Source organism: Saimiri boliviensis, chromosome 1 (genome assembly GCF_048565385.1).
Source record: "Saimiri boliviensis isolate mSaiBol1 chromosome 1, mSaiBol1.pri, whole genome shotgun sequence".
NCBI lineage: Eukaryota > Metazoa > Chordata > Mammalia > Primates > Cebidae > Saimiri > Saimiri boliviensis.
In genome coordinates, this window is record NC_133449.1 from 47,968,037 (window position 1) to 47,985,542 (window position 17,506).

Below are 17,506 nucleotides of genomic sequence, written 5' to 3' on the forward strand. Positions count from 1 at the left end.
ATTTGTCCTCTGAGATGTAATCATTTAGCAAGTTTTGATATCTACTGAAAGTGGCACAGAATGTTAGAGGGGGAAAATGATCACAAGGTAACTAAAAGTGAGATTTTCACCAGTATTTCACCTTTGTCTACTGACATGTAGAATCTCAGCTCTGGCATATCAAAATGGATATTGAATACTTGGTGGGGAAATTTTATGTAACATTAGTGTAAGTAGAGATTGGTGGCATCTATCTCCTGCAATTCTTTTTTGTTCCTGAAAATCACTCAGAAGTTCTCTCTTTATTGGCCACCTGGAAAATAAAGTAATTCTCATGGATTTTTATAATTATGGGTGAAAATTCATCTGCATCCAGGAGTGCAGCAAAAAAGGACTTGTAGAGATGGCTTCTAACCAGTTCTTTCTGTGAGCTGGAAGATTAAAGTCCATGAATCACATAAATTGGTTAGTCTAGAAAACATAACATAGCAGAAAAAAACAGCTTTTAAAAATGTTCAAAACAGCTGTTTCTCGGTATGTAAACCAGTTTCTTGGTAGAATAGATATTAGAGTTTGTTGCCTTGTGCATATCTTATCATTCTTTAATCCTAAGCAGTTTACGACTGAATAAGTTTTATGCAAACCCATTCCAGGCCATGGGCATGCAGTTGAGTTTTTCTAGTAGTTGTGCTATTTTAAGGAGACACCCAGGTTCTGCCCTGACACCAGAGGTGCCTGATGTCCCAGCTGCATAGGACCTCTGGCAGCTGTGGGCAGCTGAGCTCAGTTTGCTCTGTTCTTTCTTCTTGCAAAAAGCACGCAGACCGCATTGGTCCTGAAGAATAGAATCAAGGTATTGCCTCAGACCACAGGACCAATGCAGCAGAAGGCCCTGGAGAAGCTGCGGCTTGCTTCATCTCTCAGCCTCCTACTGCTGCAGGAAAAACAAACACTGAAACGATGGCCCTGCCTCTCCCGAATCTGGCATCTACTGTTATCCTTCAGAAACAGTCCTGATGTGGAACACCCTTCCTTCATTCCCTTATCCAGCCTTCTCGCCCCAAATTTGTTGAAGGCCTGCCATGTGCCAGGGACTGTGTTACATTCCGGGAATAAAAGGTCCAGTACAAAACAGCCCCTGCTCCCAAGGAGCACTGGTCAGAAGTGAGATGAGAGCTGGCATGGACTAGGAGGCCCCGAGAGAGCACGGAAGAGACACAAGTTGGGCAGGGGGTGCAGGGTCCACGCGGCTCCCAGTGAAGTTCCAGTGAGGCAAGCAGCATTTGAGACTTTGCCTTTTGCAAGACAGGTAGGATTTAGCTGTCAGGAAGGTGGAGAGGACATTCTGCACAGATGGAAGAGCAAGGAGGGAGGCATGAAGTGCACAGGTGATTGGGGAAAGTGCTTTGGTGTGGCCAGGGTATAGGGCCAATGTGAGGGTGAAAGCAGGGTCCCACAGAGCCTGAGTGCCCAGGCCAACAGCTGGCATTGTCAACACCCACTGTCAGTGTGGAGTCTGGGGAAAAGCTTTGGGAAGATGTCTTCAGGTGTGGAGGTGAACAGCTCTGAGGACAGGAACTGAGGAGCAACAGCAGGAGGCCTGGGTGGAGGGGTGGGTTCTGGAGGTGTGCGGGCAAAGGAGCCTGGAGGGCCTCCATGTGAAGGGTGAGGTAGGAGGAAAAGCCAAGAGTGACGAGGGAAGCGCTGGTTCTGGGCACCAGGTGGAAAAGAGAGAACTGGGCCCACCTCAGCTTGAGCGTGTGGTGCATGTGTGACCTGGGCCCACCCATGTAGATGCCGAGAGGGGCACATGGCAGAGAGGATGGCAAGGCCTCCCGACATCCAGGTCCTGAGCCTGCGCACTGTATTAAATGGGAGAGTGAATCCCTGCAGGGTGGAAAACAGGGTCAATGCACCTGAGGCAATTGCAGCTCTCCTATCCATTATCTTCCCAATTTAAGTGTGACACTGGAGGCCACAGCTGTTTGATTCCCAAAATTGGTTGACTCTTGTTCCGCTGATGGGACAGTTGTGATGGTGGTGGCCTCCAGCTGAGTAAAGTTGTCCTTCTGTGCAGGTGAAAGGGGATCTGCAGGTGGGACAGAGCCAGGCCATGGGGAGGCTCACGCTGGCTGCTGGGGAAGACAATGGAGAAGCGATGCGGTAACAGTGGCTGCTGCCTCTGGCCCTAACCTTCCTCTTGGCTAAGACTGAAGCAGGCCCCAGGAGGCAGCCTTTGGCCATGCTGAGCCAAGGCCATGTCAAATAGGGGAGTGCATACCACTGTCCACCTGGAGAAGGGCAGCCCCCTGCACCCAGGGAGCCCATGGGTCCAGAAGGGGTCCAGACGAGCCGTTCTGTCATCTCTTCCAGTGTGAATGGCACATTTCCCCCAAGCTGAAAGGGCTCTGCCATTCAGGAAAGCAGGCGACCACTGTGAGTGAAGGGCTTGAACGGGGAATGGCAAGGGGCCTGCCTTGTCAGAAACAAGGTGTTTGGGAGAAAGGCCAAGAAACACCATTGAGAGAACGAGCCTGGAAAAGTGGGCCAGGTGGGTCACCGGGAGCGCTGGCTGCTGCTTCCTGGAGGCTGGCCTCTGCTGGGCAGCAATAGGTGGTCTAGGAAAGGAAGGAGCTGGAGAGTGACTGGCACAACCAGATTCCCTGGACGGAAGGTTTCCTGACTTCAGGGGACATGGTGCTTTGGAGAAAGAGATCAAGAGTGGAGCTGGGTGGACAATGGAGACCAAAACAAGTGAGTGTGACCCGCAAGTCAGGGGACAAAGATCTGCAAAGAGGTGGCGGCAGTGGGGGTCAAAAGGAGGGTTGGCATTGTAGAAGCAGTGGCCCATCGCCATCCTGGAGGAGGCTGTCCCTTGGGAAGTGCTAAGATCCCAGTGTTCCAGGCAGAAAACATGTTGAGACTTAGTTACAGACCAAGAGCTTGTCAGAGAAGAGATGCATGCTGGCTCCTGTGGGCTCCCAGGTGTGGGGCCAAAGAAGGGATGGCCACACATGTTATGCTCTGCCACTTTCTGGAACAGAGGCGCTCTCTGACAGGACAGGCTTGGTGGAGGACAGGACAGTGAGCAGAGCTCTCACCCTCTTGTGGAGGTCCCCCGAGGGCGAGCTCCTCACCACCCACCACATCTCAACATGCAGGAGACCGGCTGCACCGTGACTGCTGATTGCCAAGAAGTTAAACCCCTGTCAACTCTCTGTGTTGATTCTGAAAACAAAGCCAGAGTTCTTCCTACAAAACGAGGCTTTTTGGTTCTCTCTCTCTCTTTCAACATTTCTCTGTTGTGTTATGAAAAAGAGGTGGGTGGGGGACTTCAGAAGCTGTCTGGAGTGGCAGACAGCTCTGTGTGACAAGCCGAGAGCACTGCTGTCACCCACAAGTGGGAGGAGAGGTCTGAGAGACGGTGGCCGCGGTGTCCCACCTCCTGCTGTAGTCAGTGGAGAAGGAGTCACCAATAAGGGGCCTCTGGCCAGGAGCCTCAGATACGGGTACTGGGGAGCCTGACCCTCAAGGCTCCCAGGGAGAAGCTGGTGAGGAGACGCAGGGCCCGCTGCTCCTGGTGCCAGGCAAGCCTCAGTAAGGGAGGCTCCTGCCTCTGGAGAAACCTGATTCCCAGAGGTGCTCAGCCATCAAACTCCTCCCGAGGAACTCTCCATGGAGCGGTAGGTGTCAGCCTCCACATTTCTGCCACCCCTATGAGGAAGCTGTCTTCCTCGTCTTCACTATAGGTACCTGAGGTGAGAGCCACATTCCCCTACCAGACTGACGACTCAGCTGGTACAATCTCCTCTTTCCAGGGACAGAGGGCTTGGATATGGAAAAGGTCTGGATGAACCTGGTATTTTAGTCTCCAGGGCTTCTTTCCCTACCAGGAGTCTGCCCTTCCCATGTGGGGCCCAGGGCAGAATTACAAAGCAAGCTTACACATGTTGAAGAAAATCTACTGTGCCCTCCTGCCCTGACAAATGTAACTTCATTCATCCAGGAGGCCAGATTCGAATTTAGAATGCCCAGACTCCTAGCAGTTGTGTGAACCCTGCAGCACAGTGAGAAGCAGCCCCTCAACCCACCTCTCTCTCACTGCGCCTCCAGCTCCACCCCATACCGTGCAGATCCTCTGGTCTAGACACTCAAGGTCTGTCCACACCCCTGCAATTGGCTGCCCCTTGGTCACCCCACGGGTCTAGAGTAGACACGGCAGTGGTGTGGCTCACTAGTAACAACACATCGAAGAAAAGAGGCTTAAGGTCAGGAAACCAGAGTATTGGTCCCTGGAGGAGTGAGTGCAGGCTCCAGGTGGGCAGTCCCTGTAGCCCCGTGGGCAGGGTCCTCTAAAGCTTAGCCTCAGAGGCAGGGTTCCTGTTACCCTGGGCCCTGGCACAAAGATTGAGAAAGAAGCTGAAAGAACATCCTGAGACAGGATTTCTGAGCACTGTAGCCCCGGGTGCAGGTTATGGGTCAGGGTCAATTGTACCTGCTAACTTAGTGATAGGTGCCCAGACTGACCAGCAATATTTCGAAGTGGAAAATCAGTACAGTGGTATTGTGTGTTTTGATTTGAAACAGCATGTTATAATGAAATTTATTCTAGGTGCAACCATTTCCTTGAGTTTTAGGTATCTCCCATTTTGTAAGGTTCTACCTTGCAGCAGTGACTGCAGGGGATGAGGCCATTGTAGGTAATTTACTGCTGATTGCAGCACATACAACAAAGAGGAAACCTATTTCATGCTGCTCCGTATTTTTTTCTCCAAAGTGACCCTTTTTTACTTGAATCAGGTGGTTATTTCCCTATGCTTCCTCTTCCTGATCCCAACCTCAAAGCTACTTGATATCTAAAAGTCTCTTGTTCTCCCTTTTGTCACACAAAGGTAGAAAGGTTCAACCAAGGAGAACATGATTCTACTCAGACAGGTGGAAGCTTCGGCCTCCCACTACCGCCATGAATGGTACTAGAACACTTTAGAGCAGTTGAGACGATAAATGTTGAAGCAAGAAGGTGATTCCGCTGAGAGTCCCTTAGGGAGGCTCATGTCCCAGGGAGACCTTACATTTTGTCGGCACTTGCTTGGCTGCGTATCTTATTTTCATTAGGCAGTCCGCCCCTTGAATCAGCAGCAAAGGTAGAGAAAAGCAAATACAACAAATGCTTTCATTTTCAGGTTTTTTTCCCTTCTATTTAAAAGTTGGGGAGGAAGAAGGGAGGGGATGTGAAATGTCAGCCTGTCATGAGGCTTCTCTTGCAAGTTGTCAGTGAATCAGCTATCAGGGAAAGTGGCCACACAGACCTGTCCTCATGACAGTGAGTGAGTTCTCATGAGCGCTGATGATTTTATAAGGGGCTTTTCCCCCTTTTACTCGGCACTTATCCTTCCTGCCACCATGTGAAGAAGTATGTGTTTGTTTCCCTTTCTGCCATGATTATAAGTTTCCTGAGGCCTCCCCAAACCTGCAGAACCATGAGCCAGTTAAACTTTCCTTTATAAATTACCCAGTCTTGGGTATGTCTTTATGCAAACCTAATGGTTTTCACCCCTTCTTCTCTCTTGTGATTCGATAGAAACGAGAGTGGGATGAGCGGAGAGAGAAACCTGTACCGGCATAGGAGCCTGTGTCACACCGACACCTGGGGTTGGGAGAAAAGCTGAGACATAGGGGCATGCTGCTTTTGTGGGGCCTCTGTTCCCAAGGTTGGTTCTTGTCATTTGTGTAGAAATGGCTGTAGGCTGCTAGTCACGTGATGCTCAGCTAGCCCATTGAAGGGAACTGGACCAAAGTCTGGCCTTGTGTTCCTACTTCAGTCCAGTTCTACAAAATGGGGTCATGGTTGTGGACATGCTGGACATGATGGGGACAGGATAGAGTCTGGAATAGGACCCAAGTCCATCTCCTGAGCCCTCTCCTGAGGCCAGGGCAGCCCAGACATCTAAACACTAGAGACCGATTGGGAAAGAGAAACCCCATGTGCCATGTGTCACATCAAGACATCAAACAGGGAAGAGGGGAGACTTAGAGAAGGCTTTGTACAGGAACCTGAGATGGAGTGCAGACTCACTGTCAGCATCATTTCTTCATACACAGCCTCACACCTGCTCCAGCAAGTGGGCTCCAGGCTCCACACATCACTGATGAGGAAGTGAGGCTTAGCAAGGCTGTGACTTGTCCAAGAACATGCAGCTGGAGGTGGCAGAGGGAAGGTTTAAAGTCAGCTCTCTCTGATCCCAGGCCTGTGTTCACCCTTCCCATCATGGCCCTGGAGAAGGGTGATGTATTAGTTCTTTCTCACACTGCTAATAAAGACATACCCAAGACTGGGTAATTTATAAAGGAAAGAGGTTTAATTGACTCACAGTTCTGCAGGGTTGGGAAGGCCTCAAGAAATTTACAATCATGGCGGAAGAAGCAGCAAACACGTCCTTCTTCACATGGCAGCAGGAAGGAAAAGTGCCAAGCAGAAGGGGAAATGCCCCTTATAGAACCATCAGATCTCATGAGAACTCACTACCATGAGAACATTATGGAGGGTAACCACCCCCATGATTCAATCACCTCCCACTGGGTCCCCTCCTGCAACATGTGGGGATAATGGGAACTACAATTCAAGAGGAGATTTTGTTAGGGACACAACCAAACCGTATCAGGTGAGATCCTGGCCAACCTGCAGATACAGGGAGGGAGCACATGGCACAAGATGGAACCCTGCGTGAGTGAGAGTCAGGAGCCATCAGGGTAGTTTGCTTCGGGGAGAGGGGCTAGGCCTGGAGTGGTGAGGAGGAATGCAGGGCATAGGCATAGGGCTCCAGCAGGGCCAGGCTCAGAGTGGTGGCAGCGGTGGGCATGGAGGCTAGGAATGAGCAAGAAGTTTCTCCAGGGATCAAAGTGACAGTGCTGCTGTGGAAAGGGATGCATCCAAGTGACATCATTGTACAAGAGTCAGCAGACATGGGGTCCTGAGGAAGGAATCAAAGAATCAGGCTCAGTGGGCTAGTGGCTGGAGGATGACGGTCCCACAGAAATGGAAAAATGCTGGAAAGGGCTATCTTGGTATGGATGTCATTTGGTTTGGATTAGATGCACAGAGTTCAAGGTAACTTGAAGTGGTTGCTATGTCTGTGACAATGAAAAGTATTACAGTGGAGTCCAGTGCACAGGAAGTGAGAAGCATGAATGCAGGGTCACCAAAGAGAGGAGAGAGCTGTTGGTAAGAATCCAGTAACTCTAAGGAAGCAAGTCAAGTGTTTCAATTTCCCTGACCTGCAGTAAGTAAGATTCTAAGTTATAGCATACACCTTTATCAAATAAAATAGCTGCCTTAAAATGGTGAGCTGAAGAAAACCTAGCACTTGAATTCGTAGATTATTCTTTAGCCATCCTCAGAGATCAATATGTTGTCACACCAAATCAGGTCACAGCAAAAGTCCAAAACTGAGGACAGAGTTGGGGGAGAGAGGTCTTACCTACAGGGTCTTTCCCAGGCTGGTGTATTCTGAACGGGTGAGAGCAAAAGCATTCATGTAAATTTAACACAGCATGGGCCCTTATCTCCCTGTACAAGTTTCTGCTGAGCCCCTTTTATTGGCAAAGTTAATTTTAAAAAAGATTCAATTGATGGTTCTGTGTAATTAACACTGGCTTCAGCCAATTGAAGACTGGGTGGGTATATGCATTGGAGAGGCTGTGGAAGGCAACATTGATCTCTCTATGGATCCTAAGTATGTCTTGACTGGGTAAGAGCAAAATTTAGACTTGGAAGAAATAAACAGCACCAGGTATGACTGATAGCAGTCAAGACTGCATGGTGTAATTTAGTCAGAGATGAAAGCGGTCTAAGGAATTGTATTTTAGAGTAGCATTGAAAACTACAAACAAACCTACCCAGACAATATTTTCTTGATGAAAATTCAGTATTGCTGATATCATTCTCTTTAAAATATCTGTATTTGTAGACAAGACATCCAGACATGCTTGAGGCCAAATCATTGGAACCCAATTGTCCCTCAGTCTTGAGGCTGAGTTTAGCTCTGCCCACCTTTGTGGGATCTGTAGGGGTTGCATAGGACCAGAGGGCAGTAAATGGCTTTATTGGCTGGATGCATGGGCTTGGGATGTTCAAGTGGAGGACTGAGTTTTGCTCTACTCAAAGATAAGAGGCCCAGCTGTTCCCAGCAGACAGGAATGAAAGGTTACAGCGGGCAAAGAGAGAATGCAGCTTTGAATATAGCAATCAGAGGCTAATCTGGATGGGTTAACTTGGTAAAAGCCTTAATGCCTGTCAAATAAGTGGATTTAAATCTGACAGTGGCAGAGAATTGTGGGAGCATTTTCAAGCATGAAATAATATAGTCAACACATCCTATAGGGAGGGCAGCCTGTGGCTTATACCAAAATAAAAATTGGTGACCACATAAGTGAGCCTTTGATGAGAACCCGGCCACAAATATGAGAAGGGGAATGTAATTTGTGTAAATTTTCTAGATTAACATTCCTGGAGCTTTCATGGCCAATTTCAATGTCTGATTAAAACTTTTTTTTTCCCCATAAGCCTTCTTAGGTTTCTCTTCCCTATTCTCCTTGAGAAGGCTGGTTGGAGAAAGATGACTTGATATATTTGGGGGAGTTTGTGGGGTTTGAGTCAACATTTGGGGCCATAAACCAAGAGAGGAGTTAAACCCATGGAAGTCATGATGGAAGACTGAGATTTTAAAAATTAGCACTGTCAAACTTAGAGAGGCAGGTGCAGTCCTCTCAGTGAAGGTCCCAGGAAATGGGGATACAGTGTCATCTCTGGGGACAAGATGGCCCACAAGGAAGCTGAACCCAGGACCTCCTGGCGGCTTAGGAAGGAGCTTTGCTGATGGGAATGGCCTTGTACTCTGATATAATGACTCTAGCTGATGGGGTGGAGAAGTCACTGTGTGGGGGCCCCTGACCCATGCATGGGACAGCTGGGGAGCTCTGCCATGTCACCAAGGAAGAACGAGCAGCATGCCATTTACGTCTGTTGTAACCACACTGTCCTCCTTCATATCAGAAGGGCTCAGAGTAGGAAGTGAAGTAGTCACCATTTCTATTTCTTTCCTTCCAGTTGCCTTAAAGCAGTTCTCCCTGGCAGTGAAGAGCTGTCCCGACCAAGGGGACCAGACTTTGTTAATGAAGGTGGGTTATCAGATAAAGAACTTATTTCCTAAAGGCTCAGAGTGTTTTTATTGCCCCGAGGAGAGTTTCATTTTTATAAGCGGGAGTAAATTTATCATCTCTGAATCGTGTGCTCCAGGGGGATAAGCTTGTCATCGGCGAGTTGGCGGGTTGCTGGTTAATGAGCACCACTGCTGCCTGCAGAGCGCGAGAAAGTGACAGGAGAGTGGGTGTCCACACGAGTGGGGAATCTATTTAACTCTCCAGAGGGCTCCTTTGGTTCTAGTTAAACTTATCTGACAGAGTCTTGATGCTTTTTTAGCAGATTTATGAGGCTTGGCCAAATTCCACATCTCCCACTATATTTTTAATTAAGACAAAGGATTCCATACGTTCCCAGTCTGCTGCTTCCTACTTTTGTTACCTTAAGGAATGCTACACAAATTACACTGTTCATATTCACCACCAGAATGAGCATCTTAGTCATAGATTCCTTGCCCTTGTGTGGAAGAAAAACTCTTTTTCCCTGCGGTAACAATTGTTTTTTTTTTTACCTTGCGAATGACAGGAGCACAGGTATTTCCAAATGGCATAACCTACACTTAGGCTGCACACCCAGGTGAGCCAAAAGTGTGGAGAACTCTGGCAATCTGCCCGCCTGGATTTAATTAAAACTTTGTCTTTGAAGCAGAGAGCAGTAAACAGCAGCAGATCACAAAGGTACACAAACATACTTTCCCACCAGTGACTAAGACTCATGCTTTCACCCAGAAACCCTGCAGACTGACCTTGAGGCACAAACATTTCCATGATGTCACTTCAGTGCAGTACCACCAGGAAACCGCGTGCATCAGGAATTGCATTACTTTACCTAAAAACCAGTTTCTTCACCAGGTGTCCTCTGACTTTAGAAATGGGTGGAAAAAGATAGGGTGTCACTCTGAGGGATTTTCAACTCATTTGCCTAAGATGTGATATTTTTGGTCTTTAAAAAAAAAAAGGTTTCAGTGATGTTAGTTTTATAATAAAGAAGTGCTGCCCAAACCAAGTGTTGGGTTTGCCTGGGAAACCTGATTTGTCAGAGTCCTGGGCGTCTGATACACTGACTTAGAATGACATAGATTCAGACACATAGGCATTTCTTGTTTTGCACACTCAATTCTCCATTTCCTGCTTTAAGTTCCGTTCTGCAAGGACCTTTCCTTCCAGGTGCAGGCTGGCTTTCCATCGCTCCATGACCTTGAAGCAGCTCTTAGGCCCTGGGTGCTCACCTCTTTTCTCTGCTCACTATTCAAGGTGATGAGGACACAGGGCCTTTGGTCTTTCTTCCCTCCATCCAGTGTTTTCTCCTACCATCTGCTTCTTTTTTCTCCTCTCTTGTTCTTCTGCTACTGTCCATCCCTCACTATTTTCAGGAGGTGAAACTCCTGGGTTCCCATGTAGGTTACATGGGCATCTCAGAAGTATTGTGGGGCAGAGAGGGCAGCGACGGAGCCCAGCCCCAGAGACCACACCTCCAGGCCTGTTTTTAGCGGTCCTCATGGCCTTCATAACCTGGGATGCCATAGCCCCCTCTGAGTTTCTTCACATCTAGAGCGAGAGCTGAAAAGAGATGCTATCCAAAGGCCCCTCCTCCTCTTACCATGTCACCTTGTTGCTGATTTTATAATGTCCTGGCTGGCTTCTCTAGCACATTTGGTGAGAAACTAACAGTTTGGGGTTGGGACAGGAAGCCTCAGATGGCCTGAGGTGTCCTGGAATTTGTGTGATCTCCAGTGGCATTCAGTATTTTGTGTCTTACCTGTTGGTTTCTGCAGACTGTGTGGCCTGAGCAACAGAGGATGATTTCTGTGTGTGTTTTCTCAATATTCGCAAATATTTGAACAGGCATCATCAAAGAAAGAAGTTTCACTGAACAAAAACGTGTGCTGAGTTCATATATACAGAAACTATTTTATGATTTTTTTTTTCAGGAGATTGAGGTTTTCTAATGTCACATATCAGAAGGCACTGTGTGTGTGACAATGGTATGCTGGGTTTTTGTAGATGTTATGTGAGAAAATCTATGCAGGGTGACAGTAGATTATTTTGACTACAGTCAGCCTGAAGGTGATTGTATGTTTGCTCTAGTGAGCTATCCAGTTTGCAGACTGTCTGCAATAATTTCACATATTTAACTTAACCTCATGAAAACTTGTTGGAGGCAAAAAACAGATCTTGGCCAAATATGATATATATTTTTTGAGACAGAGTGTTGCTCTGTCCCCCAGGCTGGAGTGCAGTGGCAGTCTCGGCTCACTGAAACCTCTGCCTCCTGTGTTCAAGCAATTATCCTGTCTCAGCCTCCTGGCTAGCTGGGATTACAGGTGTCCACCACCACACCTGGCTAATTTTTTGTATTTTTAGTAGAGAGGGGGTTTCATCATACTGGTCAAGCTGGTCTTGAAATCCTTACCTCAGGTGATTCACCTGCCTCGGCCTTCCAAAGTGCTGGGATTACAGGCATGAACCACTGCACCCAGCTGATATTTTTAAAAATTATGTTTTGCATGCATATTTTTGCATTCCTACATTGTCAAAGGTAATCAAGACCTGAGGACAAATATTTAAAGGGGCACCATTAAAAATACAGCTTGTATAGCAGGCATGGTCCATGATTGTCCCAGGCAGCCTAATTTTGAATCAAGTCAAAAGTCCCTCCCTCGATCGCATGGCTGCACCTTGCCTAACCTGTGAAGATGCTCTATAGACAGATTGCCAAGAAGATGCAAGAGATGAACTCACAGCTAAACAGATGGTTGAACCAAGGTCAGATCCCCCTGCAAAGACAAAAGCATTGAGACTTTTTAAAGCCAGAACCTTTATCTGACAACCAGGAAGAGCAGGAGGGACAGGAAGAGGAGTGACTAGCCACCATTGCACAGCTCATCTGCTGGCAATAGGATTAGGACCAGAAAGCAGGATCCCCAGACTCTCATGCTCGACTTCTTCCTGGGGAGGCCCCACTGAGATGAGCAAATTCATAGAAAAATCTACCACCCCACCCCTTCACCACCACAAGGGCACACACAGGAGGTGTGACTGCCATGGGACCATGAGGGCTACTGGGGTGGCAGGCTTGTGGAGTCAGCTCTCAAGTCTTGTTAATCACACCCTTCTTGCTGAGGGTCCTGTAAGATCGGAGAAAGCCAGCTTCTCTGTGACTCAGTTTCCCATCTATCAGGCAGAGGTAGAAGTTGTTACTGGTTTAAGGTTTGCCCACCACTGCAGACCTGAGAAGGGGCTAGAGAAGCGATATCCAAGGGTAAGGCAGCTGTTATCGGGGGTTGCATCTCAGTGAGATTTCGCTACAGTTTGAACCATAGAACAGTATTAGATTCCATAAATTACTCATTTGACCCTGTTGGTGTTTGATCTCCATACCTACCTCTTTCTTCACTGATTCTTAGTTCTATTGCCAATTAATTGCTTCAGTGCCTCTTAGTCGATACCTTGGAAAGCCCATTTGCCCTTGGCTCCACCTGCACTCCGCTGTGACTCCAGGTGTCACCTGAGCGCATGTCCAAGCAAGCTCAGCAAGTCTAAACCTCACCAGTCCTTGCCCTCCCACCCCCTGTCTAGGAACTGTGGGGTAGTCTGTGGTGCTTCCCTGTCCTAGAGCTTCCGTGGAAGGTCCCATGTGTCTGTTCATTCTCTACGGCCTCTTTCAGTGTCCTCTGTCTCCCTCTGTCCCAGCAAAGAGTACCTGGACCTGATCCCTTAAGGACAAGTTTCTATCCCCACTCTGCCAGCAACCAGAATGTAACCTTGGGCGAGTCACTTTTATCTTTTACCCTAATGTCCTCTTCCAGTAAAAGAGAAGGTAAATTAGACCATCCCAAAGACCCTTCCAGCATCACACTTCCCAAAGTCATGAGTGGACATTGCTGACAAGGCTGTAATTCTAAATATGCTTGAGAAGGAACCAACCTGGTCCTTTATCACTCGTCTCTCTCCTCCAGGCACTACCAGGTAAACTTCTTGGGGTCCCACATCCTACATGTCACTCTGCAGATGCATTTCTAGCCTAACTCCTTCTCATCTTTGGAATAGGGTAATCACAGAACTTATCCTCTAAACATGGACTTTTCTTGTGAGTGAAAGGGGCACTATTAAAAATGCAACTTGGATGGCAGGCATACTCCATGGCTGTTCCAGGCAAACCAGGGTATTGGGTCAGCCTAGTTTTGAATCAAGGCCAAAGCCCCTCCCTCAATCAATCACATGGCTTGACTTGCCTAGCAGGCCTCTTTCTCAGTGCTTGGTCCAGACCCTCCCTGTCCCCACTCCCACCAGGACTGTCCCCTCTTAAAAATCCTAGCCTGTTTTGGGTGGAAATTGGCAGGAAGACAGATCTCTCTGTGACAGTCTGCACTCGCACCATCATTTACTGAATGTAAACGATCACACCTGATTTTGTTCTGGCACATCTGAGTTTCTTATATGTCTGGCAGCAGCTGCCTCCAATTTGGGTGGGAGATAACAGCCCCAGCCAGGGGCCTCCATGGGACTAAAACTTCCTGAAGCCATCATCTGCAGGGCCTCCCTGCCTCCCTCAGATAAGCTGGAAAATATTTAAATAGAATGTGCAGAGGAAGGTGGCCCTTGCTGGTAAACATTTCTGACCAGGTCAGAAGATGAGAGCTAGTATTGAAGGAGGTTTGGCTGATGGGTTATACCTGGAGCAAGACAGTAGAACAAGGGTTGGCTTCCCTAATCTAGTGATGTTGAGTGACTGCCTGGAACATTCCCCATGCTACAGCCACCACTGTGGCCTGGCTTGGCCACCTTGCCAAAGGCACCTGACTAGAGGCACCATGGGAGGCTCCAGGCAGGACTGTCTGTGGGTGGATCTGATATCTACCACATTTACGACAGCAAACAGTAGCAAAAACCAAGCTGACTGTAGGAAAATAAAACTCGGCTTATTTATAGCACTGCCTTGAATCTCTGATCTTAAGTTGCAACCTTTGGCAGGGCTGTCACACATGAGCAGCCACCATGCTCCCTCTTGTTCTTGGTGGAGGGCTGGCTGAGGTGGGCAGGCTGTCTGGTGGTGCAACAGATGATACCTTGATCTGAGAAGACATGTAGAATGGTTTTCATAGCTGCTCTCTATCCAGCGGGACGTGCAGGGGCCCATCGGGGTTGGTGGGCACAGCTGCCAAAAGCTGCGGCCCAGGTAGAGCAAACCTCAGAGACAGCTCCCTAGGAAGGCTCCACTGATTGGGAGGTGTGGGAGGCTGAATGCTGCTGGAAGCTTCCTTGGCATTTCTTTTTGTTTGTTTGTTTTGTTTTGTTTTATTCTGAGACCCGGAGTATCTGCCTTTGTGACCCAGACTTTTTTTTTTTTAATTTTTTACATTTTAGGTTTTGGGGTACATGTGAAGAATAGGCAGGAATGTTGCATAGGTACACACATGGCAGTGTGATTTGCTGCCTTCCTCCCCATCACCTATATCTGGCATTTCTCCCTTAGCATTTCTTAACCAGCCAAGTATGAATGCTGTCCCCAAAAAGAAGCCTGGACGGGCGTGGAAGGAGGGACTCCAGGCCTCCTTCCACCATAGTCTGGCCAGATGCAACCCTTTCTCTGTCTAATTACATTTTAAGAAATCAGACACATTTGAATCCTCCTTGAAACCAAAAATCTCCAAGAGACCGACATGACTCAACCTTTCAGTCCTCCACGCTTACCGAATACAACTTCTTCCCAGGCACAGGCATTTTCTCCTGGCCTGATGGAATCCTGTCAGGAATGAGGGTTTTCACACACACACACAAACAATGCCTTTCCCTCAGCTTGGGAACGGCCGTGCACGGAGGAGAAAGGGAATTTTCCACATGACCGCTCCACCGCTTCACCTCCCCGCAGAAGGGTTAGAAGCACCCCAGCAAGCTGGCTGTCTAGTGTTTCTTAAATTGTCATTTTCACAAAGATTCTTTCTGCTTCACTTCTCCCAAAGTTTTCCTCCTCACCACCCCCCTCCCACCTTGGTCCAAGGCACAGTAATTGAGCCATTCAGTATCCAGCATGGGGACCGGTCCTGCAGGACCAGGCAGGTGCCTTTGTCTGTCTTTGTGCTCAGAGAAGGACTTCGCGCCTTGCGTTCTCATAAGGTGCTCGCCACGGCAACCCAAGTGTCTAAGCAGGGCATGTGCAGGGGACTGTCCCGGCCTCACAGGCGGTTAGCAGCAGCAGTTTGAGCCTGTCAAGTGGGCGAGGTGGGGTTTTTCCCTCTTTCCTGCATTCTAACTGCTTATTCTTCCTTTTTCTCACCTATGTAGGTGGTTGCTAGTTTAAGCACCAAACCTAGCAGCCAATAATTAACTACACGCACCTCCCATCACACACAGTGCAAACCATGATGTCCTCCCTTCTGCAGGTGGCCCTTGTCATGCCCAAGGACCTCATCTTGGCCCCATGCCATTGGGAGAGTCCTAGGTCCCAAACAGCAAGGGCTTCCCTCTGCCTCTCGAGTGGAGGCACTTGAGGGCTGCCCGTTGTGGCCACATGCCCTGGGCATGTACCACATGTACCCACATCACCACTCAATCATCTGGGGCTGGGCATGGGATTGGGCCTGTCACATGGGAAAAAGGGGATTCTTTTCTGGGGTGTGACTCCATTTCCAAACCCAGTGGAGGATGAATAGTGTCAGTCCTTGTTCTGAATTCCCATCACGTAGGTGATAAAGTGTGGCAGAGTTCCCATAATACAGGTAAAAAAGAGTGGCAGATAAAGAGTCGGGGGTGAGCTGTGGTTTGGAATCCAGCCCTGGCCACTTCTACCTTTCCCTCCACCTTCTCTTATCTTTGCAAGTTAGAGCCACACAGAAAGAAGTAAGAGTATGGCTGGTAGTGTGCCTAAGATAAGTTGTTCAACAAATGTTTACTAAGTTCCTATTGTGTGACAGATGTGTTTTTCTAGTAGCTGGCTCACTTGAAGAGTATGTTCTAATGTTTCTATGCTTAGTAAGGGAAAAGGCTGAGAGGCTAAGGCAGGAGGACTATTTGAGCTCAGGAGTTCAAGATGGCAGTGAGCTATGATTACACCATTGTCTCCCAGCCAGTGCGACAGAGCAAGACCAGATTATGTTTCAGACCTACACTTCCAGGAACAAATGGTTTTCTCTCATTCCTATGCCACTGAGGCCCAGGAACACCTCTCTCTGTCTTCACTCCTACAGATCCCCTGCAGGTGCCAAGCCTGTGTCAAGTATTTTGGAAAGCTCAGCTTGAACCAACCCCCCAAAATATCAGTAACAGCTATCCCTCCTAATGAAACTTCAGTTATGGAAAGGGATCTTTGAGGCCCCAAGACTAACTTTTTAACTCAAAAAAATATACATATTTAATGGTAGGGTGCCAGGCTCCATAATAAGGGAAGAGAGCCTGGCATTCAAGAAGAGTCATTTTGGTGACTGTCTGCACACAGTTACCACTGTCACTCTGGGAAAACATTTATGATTGCCTACTCTGTGTCCAGCACTCTGCTAGGCACAGAGGGTGCAAATATCCATAAAACATGTCCCTCACCCTCAGGTAGCACCCTGACAAATAGGTGAGACAGAAACATTAGCACTTTGGAGTAGGCTAAGTGCTGAGAGGGAAGGAATTTGGGAAGCTAGTAGAGCACTCAGTTGGGCACTCAACTCAACATGGGTTTAGGGAAGACTCCCCGAGGAAGTGACATTTGAGCTAAGTCTCCATGTCTCTGCAGGAAATTAAATTTAACAAACTGTGTGGGTTCCACTGTGCATACTGGTGGTGTCGATGTGACACGCTGTGTTCTGAGTTTTCCATTTATAGAGTGTTTCAGGTGCATTGATGCATGCCTTGAGAGCTGACTGCCAAAATAGGGGGCCCAGACAGCTGCCTCCCCAGGGGAGGCAGAAGCTTCCATTCTTGTTGTACACATTTCCCCAGATGACCTATCACTGTCTTGAAATTATAGCATTCAATATTTCTTTCTTGGCTTGGAAGACTTTATGGGTCTTCCGGTAGCTAATGTCAAAGTTAGATGTCTCTGGGAGGGAATGCTGCAGCAGCCATCACCAGCTAATAGTTGCTCTAGAATTGTTCTGAAAGCATAGTGTCTAGGCCAAGGGCCAGAAGTAAAGGGGAGGAGGGGTGGCAGGGGATTAGGAGGGAGAAGGGAGGAGGTGCTCCCTCTCTTGCAACAAACAGATCTGCTCTGCTGTCTGTGCATAGGCACTTCCCCTAGCTCCTCCACAAAGTTCTCCTATCAGGAGAAATGAGCCAATGTCTTTCTAATCCAAATGCCATCAGAAGCAAGCTCAACTTGTGCTGGATCACCTAAGAGGAGCAT

At 48.2% G+C, this 17,506-nt stretch overlaps 1 protein-coding gene across 3 annotated transcripts in view; it reads left to right on the forward strand.

Annotated features, from left to right (window-relative positions):
- Positions 1 to 17,506, forward strand: part of ACOXL (acyl-CoA oxidase like) — a 384,752-nt gene that overhangs the window by 313,375 nt on the left and 53,871 nt on the right. For all 3 annotated transcript variants that reach the window (XM_003926733.4, XM_074396963.1, XM_074396961.1), the window contains one exon: positions 9,086 to 9,156. In XM_003926733.4, the coding sequence (XP_003926782.1) occupies positions 9,086 to 9,156 (71 nt within the window). The remainder of the gene's footprint in view (positions 1 to 9,085; positions 9,157 to 17,506) is intronic.